This window comes from Anomaloglossus baeobatrachus, chromosome 7 (assembly GCF_048569485.1).
Source record: "Anomaloglossus baeobatrachus isolate aAnoBae1 chromosome 7, aAnoBae1.hap1, whole genome shotgun sequence".
NCBI lineage: Eukaryota > Metazoa > Chordata > Amphibia > Anura > Aromobatidae > Anomaloglossus > Anomaloglossus baeobatrachus.
Genome location: NC_134359.1, coordinates 26,567,190 through 26,582,678, shown reverse-complemented (window position 1 = coordinate 26,582,678; position 15,489 = coordinate 26,567,190). Strand labels below are relative to the sequence as shown.

At 47.9% G+C, this 15,489-nt stretch overlaps 1 protein-coding gene across 5 annotated transcripts in view; it reads left to right on the top strand.

The window, feature by feature from the left end:
• The window catches only part of LRP1B (LDL receptor related protein 1B), a 2,012,817-nt gene that overhangs the window by 1,342,198 nt on the left and 655,130 nt on the right, over positions 1 to 15,489 (top strand). For all 5 annotated transcript variants that reach the window (XM_075317168.1, XM_075317164.1, XM_075317167.1 and 2 more), the window contains exon 28: positions 3,734 to 3,865. In XM_075317168.1, coding sequence (XP_075173283.1) covers positions 3,734 to 3,865 — 132 coding nt within the window. The remainder of the gene's footprint in view (positions 1 to 3,733; positions 3,866 to 15,489) is intronic.

The following is a 15,489-nucleotide window of genomic DNA, read 5'->3' as shown; positions in this document are numbered from 1 at the left end:
CATCTCTGGCTCTGGGCATGGATCCACTGCTGATGGCTCCGGGGTCAGCTCCTCAGCTTCCTGGCCTCCTCTCCCCCTTAGTTCTTCTGAGCACTCCTTTGGTGGCAGCGCTGGGGATGAGTGTTCATCAGCTGGCCCGGGCGGTGGACTTTTTGGCGTGGACATCTCTAGAGTCTTCTGAGGGGTATGTGGAGGGAGCAGATACCGGTCCACCATCTCCTTTGGGAACTGGGCCTCTAGGTCAGCCTTCAGCTTCTGGTATTCGGGGTCCTCCCCCAGCGTAGACTTCCTAGCAGGGACCTCCTTGGACTGGGGAGCAGTGTCTGCTCTGGCCTTGCAGGCCGGGGTAAATAGTGGTACATTCTTGTCTTGGCGGGCCGCGCCTGACATGGCGGCGGCCTGGTCATTCTTGTCTTGGCGGGCCGCGCCTGACATGGCGGCGGCCTGGTCTTGGCGGCCCGCGCCTGACATGGCGGCGGCCTGGTCTTGGCGGGCCGCGCCCTGCATGGCGGCGGCCTGGTCTTGGCGGGCCGCGCCTGGCATGGCGGCGGCCTGGATCAGCGTCGCTGTTGCAGCTGGCGTCTTAGCGGGCATCGCTACTATGACCGGTTCTTGGCGGGCCGGGCAGGGCATCGCTGCGGCGGCCTGGATTGGCGTCGCAGCTGCAATGGGATCTGTGCAGGCTGGACTGGGCGTCGCTGCAGCGATCTGGGCTTGGCGGGCCGCACCAGACGTGGCTGCGGCCTGGTTCAGCACCTCACTTGCGGCGCGGACGAGCGTTGCTGCTGCGGTGGGGTCTCGGCGGGCCGGGCAGGGCATCGCTGCGGCGGCCTGGGCTGGGCGGGCCGCACCTGGCGTGGCTGCGGCCTGGTTCAGCGTCGCCGCGGCGGGCGCCTCTTCGGGGACTACGGGCGTGGCAGCAGGGGTCGGGGCACTCGTGCTGGCAGGGGCAACACTGGACTCACCCATCGGTAGCAGCATCGGGGTCTGAGTCGTCGCCGCTCGGTCTGGCACTCGTCGCGTGGCCCTCTCCTCGTAGGCCTGTACCGCCGTAGCCATCCCCAGGAGCTCCTTGCGTCCCTCGCTGAGCTGCCGTAGAACCCTGGTTTCTAGTTGGTTGCAGCACTGAGCAAGCTCTCGGGCCCACCAGGCAGCGGAGCCTGGCTCGGGGTCTCTGCATCCAGACGCCATTTCCTCCAACAGCAGGCTTCTGGCTCCCTTTCTGTCCCGACGTCTCTGAACGCCTCCGCTCTCTTCACTTGCGAGGTCAGGACTCTGCAGGGGATCTCTGGGTAGCCACACCTCTTCGTGGGCGATAACTTCTCCCAGCGCGGGCTGCTGTTGTTTTTCAGCGCGCTTTTCATGGTGGCAATATGGCGGCGCTTCCAATTTTCCAAGCGGACCGCCCAGGCACATGGTCACCTGTCTGAACAGGTCTAGTCCTTATCCTGTTCGTGACGCCAGATGTGAAGCCCCACCGGTGTTGTGTCGGTGCATTACCTTCAGGGACTCCACTCAGCTGGATCTTGTCACAGGTAGGAAATCTTCTATTTGTCGTGACGCCACTCTCAGAATTGCGGTCAGTGGGGACCGCCACTGCAGGTTAAGGGATGCCTGGGGCTGATGGTGGGTGCAGTCGGGTGTAGTAGCCTCCTGAGAGTGAGGCAAGCCCCAGGGCCCTGTGTAGATGTGTAGAACCACAAGGCGCAGAATAACTCCACACAAGCAGAATGTCTTTCAGGGGTTTTACTCACAGAAGGTGGCAGAGTGAGTAACCCGGGCGTAGCTGGGATGAACCAGGCTGGAACCAGGTGTCCTTCAGGCTGACTGATGAGGGTGACTACCGACTCGCCTTCCTTAGCCCTTTGCGTTTTGGGGTAACCCCGACTTTTAGTCCCTATGGGGGTCACCCAGGGAAGTTGCTGATGCCTCTCTCCCCTTCGTTTGGCCCGTTTGCTTGTAGCCTGGACCAGGACACTCCGGCTGCTTGCCTCCTGTGAACTATGGGCCCTAACTGTGGCTACGTGGCTGCGGACTCTGTAGTGTGTTCTTGGGGGTGTGAAGTGCCCCCTCAAGCAGGTTTGGCAAGGAAAGGTGGATCTATCCCTGCACTGGGACCTACTACCCGTTTGGGCCTGGTAACTCCCTAGCAGTCTCCTTACTTCCCACTCCGTTGCTCTCTCTTTAGCTGAAGATGGATTTCGGGTAGCACTACTAGGTGACCGTTCTCCCCCGTCGGTAGCCACTGCGCGGACGCTGTCAGACTGCAACAGCCCCAGGGGTCTGCTCCTGACGTCTGCTCCCCCTGAACTGCACACTGAACCGGCTCACTCCTCCTCCTCTCCTGTTCTTGCCTACGCCACCTAGCAACCAGGCTCTCCACCACACCCCTTGAGTGGAGATGGAGGCTTTTACCCCCTCCACTATTCCAGTGGAGGTGAAGGCTTTGCCCCCTCCTGGGATCCCCAGGGGTCCTCTCAAAGGTACATGTGTGAGACCTGATCACTATGTGCCTGTGTAGTCACACCTCGGTCAGCCTTCTGGATTACCTGTGTTGTACTGTCCCCAGCATGGGTACAGTACTCAGTGGTGCCTGACCAGGTCAGGGGCGCCACATATATATGTATGTAAAATGAAGAAAATATATATAAATATATTTCTTATATATATATATACATACAGTACAGACCAAAAGTTTGGACACACCTTCTCATTCAAAGAGTTTTCTTTATTTTCATGACTCTAAAAATTGTAGATTCGCATTGAAGACATCTAAACTATGAATGAAAACATGTGAAATGAAATACGTAAAAAAGTGTGAAACAACTGAAAATATGTCTTATATTCTAGGGTCTTCAGAGTAGCCACCTTTTGCTTTGATTACTGCTTTGCACACTCTTGGCATTCTCTTAATAAGCTTCAAGAGGTAGTCACTGGAAATAGTTTTCCAACAATCTTGAAAGAGTTCCCAGAGATGCTTAGCACTTGTTCGTCCTTTTGCCTTCACTCTGCGGTCCAGCTTACCCCAAACCATCTCGATTGGGTTCAGGTCTGGTGACTGTGGAGGCCAGGTCATCTGGCGTAGCACCACATCACTCTCCTTCTTAGTCAAATAGCCCTTACACAGCCTGGAGGTGTGTTTGGGGTCATTGTCCTGTTGAAAAATAAATGATGGTCCAACTAAACGCAAACCGGATGGAATAGCACGCCGCTGCAAGATGCTGTGGTAGCCATGCTGGTTCAGTATGCCTTCAATTTTGAATAAATCCCCAACAGTGTCACCAGCAAAGCACCCCCACACCATCACACCTCCTCCTCCATGCTTCACAGTGGGAACCAGCCATGTAGAGTCCATCCGTTCACCTTTTCTACAAAGACACGGTGGTTGGATCCAAAGATCTCAAATTTGGACTCATCAGACCAAAGCACAGATTTCCACTGGTCTAATGTCCATTCCTTGTGATCTTTAGCCCAAACAAGTCTCTTCTGCTTGTTGCTTGTCCTTAGCAGTGGTTTCCTAGCAGCTATTTTACCATGAAGGCCTGCTGCACAAAGTCTCCTCTTAACAGTTGTTCTAGAGATGAGGTGTGTCCAAACTTTTGGTCTGTGCTGTATATATATATGAATTTATTTTGTCCAACCATGTGTTTGAAATTCTGTGGAATAGTAGAATACAAGAGAATAAAAAGGTGAAATGAAAAGCATAAATTGGATTTTTTGTTTGTCTTTTCAGCTCCTAATCCATGTGCAGTTGGTAACGGGAGGGGCCCATGTTCCCATTTGTGTTTGATCAATTTTAACAGAACCGCCGCTTGTGCCTGTCCTCATCTGATGAAATTATCTTCCGATAAAAGAACCTGTCGGGGTAAGAATTTTTTATTTGTAAATAAAATATAGCAACAGCACTATTGTTTTTAATTATTTGATGGTTTGGTTTTGTTGTCCCTTTAATTCTCATTGAGTCATCAGGTTTTCCTCAATTTACCCAAATAAATGTTACACTTTGGTTAAACATTCCTGATATCCAGCATAACCACATTATATGATTAGTGCAAAAAAAATATGCTCCATACAGTATAAACTGCCATGTAACAACATATTCTACTCAACAAACACTTCTTCTATTCAGGAAACCTGCATAGGCAGAAAATGAGGCATTCCACCATTCCGGCTTGGAGGCACACACAATGGCGTAACTTGGAGTTTGTGGTCGCCAATGCAAAACTTTCCAACAGGTCCCCAGTGTTATGGGTATTTTATAGTATTGGCCTTCCCACATTAGTTAAAGGGGCTTTTAGACTTCCGGGCTTTGATATGACCGCAGTGCCTCCATTAACTATATTTTGGCCCTAGGCACACAAAGGCACAATATGGGCAATATATTAGGCATTTACGGCTGCATGCATTTAATGTACAAGGTCCTTGGAGTACACCTTTCCAGGTGCCTATCAGCCCCCCCCCTCCCTTTTCTCCACCCCCCTCAATTTCTCCGCACCTCCCGGAGTTCTAGTGTGTTTCCAAGGTGGCTAGAGGTTTGCTAAAGGACCCATGGGTACCATGTTGGTTCTGCCAATTTTAGGCCTGACTTCATAAGAGGCCGTGTTTATACCTATAATACTGTAATATAATTGAATTGAAGACATAAAACAACCAATTGGATGATTGCAAGCCTAAGGCTGCTTTCACACATCCGGTTTTTGCAGTGCGGCACAGTCCGGCTCAAAAACCTACGCAACGGATGTGGCAAAAAAAAATGGATCCGTTGCGGCCTGTCTGTTTCTTGAGGGATGCAGCTTGATACTGAGCATGCGCAGTTCAAAAAACCTTATCCGGCATCCATAGGCTTGCATTGTAAATCGCAAATCGCAAAAGAAATTATTGGAAAAATGTTAAAAAAAAAATTATTCGTCTTAGAAAACGACAACTCACACCATTTTTTTTTTAATTTACAAATTTAATTTTTTTTCACCACTATAATGAAAAAAAAAAACAAAAAAAAAACAAAATTCAAGTTTGATATCAGTGTAATCATTACTGACCAGAAGAACCATACTAACAAGTAATTTTTTTTATCACACAATGAATGCCATGGAAAAAAAAATCCAAAAAATGAAAACGGATTTGCTAATTTTTTTTTTGTCATTTCATCATACTTGGAAGTTATTTTTCCATTTTTTTGTCCTTTATGTAGTAAAATGAATAGTGTTTTTCAAAATGTCATAATTTCCCTCAAAAAAAAGCACGCACTCATATGGGAATGTCGTTGGAAAAATAAAAAGTTCTGGTTCTTAGAAGAAGGGAAAAAAAATCAGAGGTGCAAAAATAAAAGTTGGAAGAGGTTTAAAAAGTAGCAATGAATACTTACATTTCCTCCGACACCCATGGCTCCTGTGTAATCCCTTATGCAGTCTCAACTGGTCTCTATTTACCCAGTCCCTACTGGTCTCCACTTACTCAGTCCCTTACTGGTCTCTACTTACCTAGTCCCTACTCATCTCTACTTATCCAGTCCCTGCTGGTTTCTACTTATCAAGTCCCTACTAGTCTCCACTTAGTCAGTCCCTACAGGTCTCTACTTACCCCGTCCCCTACTTATCCAGTCCCTAATAGTCTCTACTTACCCAGTTCTACTGGTCTCTACTTATCTAGTCCCTTTTGGTCTCTACTTACTAAGTCCCTACTGGTCTTCACTTACTCAGTCCCTATTGATCTCTACTTACCCACTCCCTACTGGTCTCTACTTACTAAGTCCCTACTGGTCTCCACTTACTCATTCTCTACTGATTTCTCTACTTACCAAGTCCCTACTGATCTCTACCTACTTAGTCCCTTCTGGTCTCTACTTACCCACTCCCTACTAGTCTCTACTTACTAAGTCCCTACTGGTCTCTTCTTTCCCGGTTCCTGCTAGTCTCTACTTATCCAGTCCCTACTGGTCTCTACTTACTAAGTCCCTACTGGTCTCCACTTACTCATTCTCTACTGATTTCTCTACTTACCAAGTCCCTACTGATCTCTACCTACTTAGTCCCATCTGGTCTCTACTTACCCACTCCCTACTAGTCTCTACTTACTAAGTCCCTACTGGTCTCTTCTTACTCGGTTCCTGCTAGTCTCTACTTATCCAGTCCCTATTGGTCTCTACTTACCCAGTCCTTATTAATCTCTACTTACCCAGTCCTTATTAATCTCTACTTACCCATTCCTTACTGGTCTCTACTTATCCAGTCCCTATTGGTCTCTACTTACCCAGTCCTTACTAATCTCTACTTACCTAGTCCCTACTGGTCTCTACTTCTGGGTCCCAACTCGATGTATCAGAATTGGCAGAAAATGTTCATTCAGCCAATCACTGAGTAACGCAGGTCACTGCTGATCTGGGAACAGTGGAGATTGTTTGGAATATTCTTTCTTTTTTAAGCTATTTGAAAAATATTTTTAAATTCTGGACACTCCATGTAAAACAACATTGATAGATTTACCAGGATTCATTCTTATTTTTAAAATAAATTCCTCTAAAATAAAGAAAAATACATTCATCATTTCTCCCGCACTTTTGGCAGCAGAGAGTCAATGGAATGGGAAAACCTAACATCATTAGTTTGTGTGTCAATCAGGTTGTGAGAGTAGCTCCCAAGGTTGCATCCTCACCAGATGTCTCTGACCTTATCTCTGCTATGCTAATAATGCTTTATAATGCCCGGTGTACCAGCTACAGTGACAGTGATAAAACTGCGGCCGCTGCGTAAATTCATCTCACTATTCCTGCCAAAGTTGTATATTTATTATCTGTCATTGTAAAACATTGGATGGAATGTATTGTCATATATATACGGTACTTTTCAGAGTCGGTTCATATATTTAAATAAGTTTGATACAAAAAGTTTGAAAATTATATATCTACAACTCATTATATTTGTAAATTTTATTACAAAAAATAGTCAGAAATGTTGTTAAATTTAGTAGATGTATTAAGCGTTTATGAGTATTCTCATCTTGTCATGATAATATATCATCCTAACTTTCTAATGGGAACAAGTGCAGACTGAAGATGAAACAGTAACAAAAAGGAGACAGTTGCACTCTGTAGTGCTAAGATATGTGGAACAATGAATATACGAATATAGATATGCATTACTGCTATGAAAAAACATGTAAAAATTGAGATAGCACAAAAAATTGCCTAGGTTTATGTGAGCCCAACAGCCAGTAGCAAGGCGATCTCATGTTAGTTGGGTTCCTATCAAACTAATGCTTGTCTTTGGGTTAAAAAACATATAGTTTACAGGCAGACAGGAACCTGCAAATGGAGAATTAAATGAGGTCACCTTGCCGTTGGCTGTTGGGCTCACATAAGATGTGGCCATTTTTGTGTGCTAAGTATCTCAATTTTTACATGTTTTTCATAGCAGTAATGCATGTCTATATTCCTATATTCATTGTTCCACATACCTTAGCACTCTAGAGGGCAACTGTCTCCTTTTTGTTACTATGTTTCATGTTCAGCTTGCACCTGTTCACATTAGAAAAGTAGGAAGTGCATCAGTCTTTTTCTTAGATTACTGGATCATACGTTCTGATTGAGCTTCTGCTTTTCAGCCTCAGGCAATTTTATTTCTCCATTTGTAGGTTCCTGTCCGCCCATAAATTGTAGAGTTTTTTTAACCTAAAGAGAGGCATTACTTTGATAGGGACCCAACATCAATGAGGTCACCTTGCCACTGGTTGTTGGACTCACATACACCTGGCCATTTTTTTGTGCTGAGTATCTAAATTTTTACATGTTTTTTCATAGGAGTAATGCATCTCTCTATTCCCATATTCATTGTTCCACATATCGTAGCACCACAGAGTGCAGCTGTCTCCTTTTTGTTACTATGAAAATATATTAGTAAGCAATGCAATGATGGTATTAGACTTGGTTAATATTAGGGTTCGGTCATACGGCAATTATTTCAAGGTCCCTTTTTCGAATAAAGAGCATTTCAGGAAAACATTCCTATTTCTGGTACTTTTTTAGCATTTTGTAAACTTGAACATTTTATGGCAGTTTCCTGAATTTCTTTGTTAACATTTTCCACTGGATTTTTTGGTTAATATTTTTTCCAACGATTTTTTGGACATTTTTTTAATTCATATTTTTCTGATATTCTTTGAAATTCATTAAACAATTAACAAAACACTCGCATTTTCTTGAGGCGAGAACGCTTACAAAATGCTTTTTATTTACCTTCCCATTGACATCTATTGTGTAGTATTACAAATTTTCCCAGCGACAAAAAGTCTGACCAATGGTCATGTCACTTCTTTTTAATGATTGTTATGTTTGGGAGCATGAAGTGTTTAAAATTTGCTCAAAAGCCTAAATATATGAAAAGCATGTAATTTTTCAGTGGAACAAAAAGGATAATTCTTTTAAGTTTTTCTGAATTATTTTTTATTGTTTTTAGGAGCAGGGCGTCTCATAAAATGTCAGAAAGAATAAAATGTGAACAGAAGCTTAAAAAGAACCTATCACCAGATTTGGCGACTATAAGCTGTGGCCACCACCAGTGAGACCTTATATACAGCATTCCAGAATACTGTATATAAGAGCCCAGGCCGCTCCGTATAACATAAAAATCACTTTATAATACTTACCTAGGGGGCAGTCTGGTCTGATGTGTGTCACTTCTCTCTGGTTCGGCATATCTGTGTGTGTATATATATATATATATATATATATATATATACTGCTTAAAAAATAAAGGGAACACTTAAACAACAGTGTTCCCTTTTATTTTCTCAGCAGCATATATATATATATATATATTTATATATATAATGTGTGTGTATGTATATATATATATATATATATATATATATATATATATATAAATTGCCGAATTTTTCGGATTATAAGACACACTTTTGCTCCCAAATATTTGGTAGGAAAATGAAGGTTGTGTCATATAATCCGAATATAGCTTGCGGGCTGTGTGCTGCGGGCTGTGTGGAGGACAGCACTGCTCTGTGCGGCGGGCAGTGTTTCTCTGAGTGACAGGCGGTGCTACTTTGTGCTGCGGGGGTGAGGCAGAGGCCATCCTGAAGACGTCAGCGGTGCAGGCTTCAAATAATGGCGCCCAGAGTCGGCGCATGTTCAAATAGAGCTCTTGGGTCAAGATCTCATGTGCGCATGCGCCGCCTCTGGCCTATTAATGTCCCAGCAGCAGACTTAAGGAAAATGGCGCCTGCACAGATGAGGTTGCGGCTTGTGATTGAGTCGATATCTCAATCTGCGAATGCGCCGACTCCGGGCACCATTTCTTTGAAGCCTGCACCGCTGACAGTTCCTGGATGTTTTCTCTGCCTTACTGCCTTACAGCGCCTGCTCAGCATCTGGGACACCCGCCGCACCACCCACAGCATCACCCTACTCCATGACCGCTCCTGCCCCCTGTGACCCCCACTCCACCACCGTTTCCACCACCCAGTAAGACACCACTGGATTAGAAGACAGACCCCTTTTCTTTTTTTTTTTTCCTCTAAATTTGGGGTGCGTCTTATAATCAAGTGAGTCTTATAAAATGAAAAATGCGGTACATTTTCAATTTTTTTTAAGTAGTGTTAAGTAGTGATGAGCGAGTACTAAAAAGCTCGGGTGCTCGAAGCTCGGGCCGAGCCTCCCAAGATACTCGTGTACTCGGCCCGAGCAACGAGCCCAATGTTATCCTATGGGAGACCCGAGTATTTTTGTGAAATGACCCCCCGGCAGCATGGAGAAACCCTAAAAATGTCACAAAAGTCTCAGAAGAGTGCTCAAATGACATGGCAACAGCATGGGGAAGACCCCTTGAAGCATTTATCACTGAAAAGTCACAGCTGTGAACAATTTTGTCCGCGTTTTACGCCATTTTTACGGACTCACCAGAAAACCTTCCAAAATGACCCCAAAATGATTTTTCATGGCGGAAATGTTAAGGGCACATACCCAATAGTGAGATAGAGCTGGTGTATGTTACTTTTTGAGATTAATACATGAAAGATTTTACGTGAAAACATTGTGTGGCACTCCGATGTCCCTGAGAAGAGACGTACATGAAGGCCTCTTGAGTCTAATGTGCCCATTTTGAGGAAGTGAGTCTTTGTAGTATTTTCCTTTGCCAGGGCAGTCCAAAATTGTGAGGTTCACCAATGCCCCTGCATACAGACGTGCATGATGGCCTGTAAACCTGAAGTGCCCATTGTAAGGAAGTGGGTCTATTGTAGTATAGCCCTTAGGCAGGGCAGCCAAAAATTGGGAGGCTCCACGTTGTCCCTGGATAGAGACGTGCATGAGGGCCTGTAAACCTGAAGTGCCCATTGGAAGGAAGTGGGTCTATTGTAGTATAGCCCTTAGGCAGGGCAGCCAAAAATTGGGAGGCTCCACGTTGTCCCTGGATAGAGACGTGCATGAGGGCCTGTAAACCTGAAGTGCCCATTGTAAGGAAGTGGGTGTATTATAGTATAGCCCTTTGGCAGGGCAGCCAAAAATTGGGAGGCTCCACGTTGTCCCTGGATAGAGACGTGCATGATGGCCTGTAAACCTGAAGTGCCCATTGTAAGGAAGTGGGTCTATTGTAGTATAGCCCTTAGGCAGGGCAGCCAAAAATTGGGAGGCTCCACGTTGTCCCTGGATAGAGACGTGCATGAGGGCCTGTAAACCTGAAGTGCCCAATGGAAGGAAGTGGGTGTATTATAGTATAGCCCTTAGGCAGGGCAGCCAAAAATTGGGAGGCTCCACATTGTCCCTGGATAGAGACGTGCATGAGGGCCTGTAAACCTGAAGTGCCCATTGTAAGGAAGTGGGTGTATTATACTATAGCCCTTTGGCAGGGCAGCCAAAAATTGGGAGGCTCCACGTTGTCCCTGGATAGAGACGTGCATGATGGCCTGTAAACCTGAAGTGCCCATTGTAAGGAAGTGGGTCTATTGTAGTATAGCCCTTAGGCAGGGCAGCCAAAAATTGGGAGGCTCCACGTTGTCCCTGGATAGAGACGTGCATGAGGGCCTGTAAACCTGAAGTGCCCATTGGAAGGAAGTGGGTGTATTATAGTATAGCCCTTAGGCAGGGCAGCCAAAAATTGGGAGGCTCCACATTGTCCCTGGATAGAGACGTGCATGATGGCCTGTAAACCTGAAGTGCCCATTGTAAGGAAGTGGGTCTATTGTAGTATAGCCCTTAGGCAGGGCAGCCAAAAATTGGGAGGCTCCACGTTGTCCCTGGGTAGAGACGTGCATGAGGGCCTCAAAACATTAAGTGTCCATTGTCAGGAAGTGGGTGTATTATAGTATAGCCCTTAGGCAGGGCAGCCAAAAATTGGGAGGCTCCACGTTGTCCCTGGATAGAGACGTGCATGAGGGCCTGTAAACCTGAAGTGCCCATTGGAAGGAAGTGGGTGTATTATAGTATAGCCCTTAGGCAGGGCAGCCAAAAATTGGGAGCTCCACATTGTCCCTGGATAGAGACGTGCATGATGGCCTGTAAACCTGAAGTGCCCATTGTAAGGAAGTGGGTCTATTGTAGTATAGCCCTTAGGCAGGGCAGCCAAAAATTGGGAGGCTCCACGTTGTCCCTGGATAGAGACGTGCATGATGGCCTGTAAACCTGAAGTGCCCATTGGAAGGAAGTGGGTCTATTGTAGTATAGCCCTTAGGCAGGGCAGCCAAAAATTGGGAGGCTCCACGTTGTCCCTGGATAGAGACCTGTTAGGTTCTTAGTGCCTCCGTGCTTGCATTTAAAAACCGCACGTGTGTGCCTGTTGGTGGCAGCTTTCCGCTGCATTTGTGTGAGTTTTGCAAAAACTTGGATATAACGCACAAGTCTAGTGAATACACATCAGCACAGCATTCCAAAATGCGCAAGGGCGTTGTCAACGAACAAGGAAGTGGACGTGATGGTGGTGCAGGCAGAGACCGAGGTTGTGTGCAAGCTCTAATTTCGCCACAACAAAGGGCCACATCTAGTCGCTCGCACGTCCTGTCCCAAATTCTTGGGGACCGCAGCAGTACACCGCTCTTGAACCAAGACCAGTGTCAACAGGTTGTTAGTTGGATAGCGGATAATGCTTCCAGTCAGATTGGCACCACCACAAACACTCTGTCTTCCACACGGTCAAGTGTCAGTAGCCGTGATACTGCACCGCACATTTCAGAACCTGATCCTCCTTCCTACCACCAGGCCAAGTACACGTCCACGGACATTACTGATCCCACACTTGGACACTCGGAAGAGCTGTTCGTTCACGTTTCCATTCACAAATTCTGGCCTCTCGCCAGCTCCTGTTGAAGTGGGCCATGACGAGATTGTATGTACAGATGCCCAAATATTTGAGCAGCCACGTTCTCACGAAGTTGGCAACGTGTCTCAACAAGGGGTGGACGATGATGAGACACAATTGTCAGGAAGTCAGGAGGAGGAGCAGGGTGCGGAAGAGGAAGACGACGTGGTGGATGATCCAGTAACTGACCCAACCTGGCAGGAGGATATGCAGAGCGAGGACAGCAGTGCACAGGGGGAGGGAGGCGTAGCATCCCAACAGGCAGTAAGAAGCAGAGTGGTGGCCCCAGGCAGACGTCAGGCAACTGTTCCCCGGAACAACACGACACAAGGTGCCTGTACAAATGTTAGGTCTTCCCGAGTCTGGCTGTAATACTATTGTATGTATTGAGGATTTCGATTGCGTTAGGGCAATGACAACCAGAGACGAGTTCTTGGTGCAAGACGTTTATAATATGCAACCAGCAAATATGTACATAAACGGAACAAAAACACAGTAGAACATAAATACAGGAAATACCTTCCAGGGACGGAGCGAAAGGGAATTCCCGGGACCGCGCACCGGACTCCCCCAGGGAGACCACCAAGAGCGAACCCCTATACAGGGACTGTCTGGCAATCACCCCAGAAGCCCTAAATGCGCAGCAGCCGGGACACAAAAGGGCAATAGGTAAGTCCAAAAATGTCCGTACGTGATGTGAGTCCAGAGTGGTATTAAACGGAAGGAACCGGGCAGAAGTGCCGACCAAAGACGGCAAACGGAGTCCGGGCACAGCTAGATGATACCAGATGAAGTCCAGAGTCGGTGTCGGTTGTTTTCCAAGAGGATCCGAATAACAATCAGGAACCAAAAGCAGCAGGGCAGGAGCACACAGGAAGCAGTATACTCAGGCACTGGACTAAGCTTTAGGGGCGGCTTTTAAACAGATGGACAGGAAGTAGGGCAACAGAACAGAAAACTCCATGTTAACAAAGGGCAAGCTCTTTCAAAAGAAAACTGGAAAACCCGGAACTCTGACACTGGCAGTTTTTTAAGTTGGCTCCAGATGATTCTAAAAAGGCCATTTGCAACACCTGCCATGCCAGCATCAGCAGGGGTACCAAAACTAGCAGCCTGACCACCACCAGCATGATCAGGCACATGTCAGCCAAGCACCCGACTTTGTGGGAAGTACAACAGAGTCGAGGAGCAGTGCTTGCTGATGTCACTGCTATGTCTTCACTGGTTGTGCATGCGAGCCAATCCCCTGTCCATGCTGCCTGCGAACAAGCCTCCTCCACTCCTGCACCTGCAGTTGCCTACGCAGAAAGAACACCATCATCAAGCACGTCCTTGTCCCAGCGCAGCGTTCAGTTATCCATTCAGCAAACCTTTGAACGCAGGCGCAAATACACTGCCAACTCCCCACATGCCACAGTTCTAAATGCTAACATTTCGCGACTGCTTGCGCTGGAAATGTTGCCTTTTAGGCTGGTTGAGACAGAAGCATTCCGCGACATGATGGTGGCAGCTGTCCCACATTACTCGGTCCACAGCCGCCACTATTTCTCCCGGTGTGCCGTCCCCGCATTGCATAACCACGTGTCACAAAACATCACACGTGCCCTGAACAACGCTGTTTCAGCCAAAGTCCACCTAACCACAGACACGTGGACAAGTGCATGTGGGCAAGGCCGCTACATCTCGTTGACGTCACACTGGGTTAATATTGTGCAAGCTGGGACCCAGTCTGAGCGAGGGACGGAACACGTCCTTCACACACCAAGTTTTGCAGGCCCTACCTCAGTCAGGGTTTCACACACACTCTACAGCTCCGGAATGTCATGCTCCTCAGCCTCCTCCTCCTCCTGCGCATCCTGATCCACTTTACCCTCCACACCAGTCCCAAGCTGGAAGTGTCGCGGGCGGAGGAGGGGACGGTGCGCTCTCCCACTGCTCGGGTCCGGCTGACGCTGCTCTACGGCTGCTGCTGCTCGTTGGCTCGAGCGATGGCCGGATCCCGGGGACTCGAGCGGCGCTACTCGCCCGTGAGTGAAAAGGGGTGGTTTGGGTTTTGGGGATATTGTCCGTGACGCCACCCACGGTTGTGGTGATTGTGTGGACACCACCGCTGCTCTGGACGGGGATCCCGGGAGCCTGTGACAGGGAGCAGCTTTGTTGTTATTTCTCCCCTCCGTGGGTAGGGGGGTTGGTTGTCCCGGGGCCTGGTGATGGGGTAGAGATGGATGACAGGCGGGTTGCGGGGCCTGATGAGGTGCAGGGTCGCAGGGGCAGCGCTGTGCCGCACGGCACGGAGGTACTCACTCAGCCCAATGATGATGACACAGTTCACGGTAAAACAAGTGGCTGGATGGACGGGTCACTCGGACGGCTGCGGTTGTTCCTCCCTGCAGGTTAGTGATGACTGTCTCTCCCTGCACCTAAGTTAAGTGTTGGTAGTGATGGTTTCCCAACGGTAACCCGCTCCCCGACATGGATATGGGCCGGAGGAGCCCCTTTTGCCCACAGGCGCTGGCCCTGGGAGACGGTTGCCCTTAGCGGTGGCGGTGTCTCCCCTTCACGGTTGTACGGTTGCCTTCTATCTGGACTTGGCTGTTTGGAAACCCTGAGGTTCCCTTCACTAACGGATTTGGCAAATTCACGGCGACACCAAGCCTTGCCGGGATCCGAAAGTCCTCTGCCAATGGTGCTGGCTTCTCTTTGTATACCGGTCCGGTACGGCCGGGTCACCACCCGTCCACGGTCCTTACGGCAGACTCCAATCGGCCTCCACTGCAGACGGTCACCACATCCTGCCAACCTTGCTGTCCTGTCCGGGCCACACACCCGGACCAACTTCAGGCTCTTTGCTGTCACTTTTCTCCTCTCTACTACTTTCCTCCTTCCACTTCCTTAGCTTAACTCTCACTGCCTGTGTTTTCCCTCCTCCTCGGTGGGTGGAGACCAACCGCCTGGCTCCACACCCTGGTGTGGACAACAGCCCCTGAGGAAGGCAACAAGGATTTTGTGTTTTGACTATGATATGCCTGCAGGGAGTGTGGGGTGTTTAAGTGTTGTGCTCTGTGGCCCCTGGCTTGTCCAGGGCGACACAGAAGCACTGCAGCACTGCCTCGGCGAAGCGGCAACAGGCAGTGCTGAAGCTAATCTGCATAGGTGACAAACCCCACAATGCAGAAGAGGTGTGGACAGC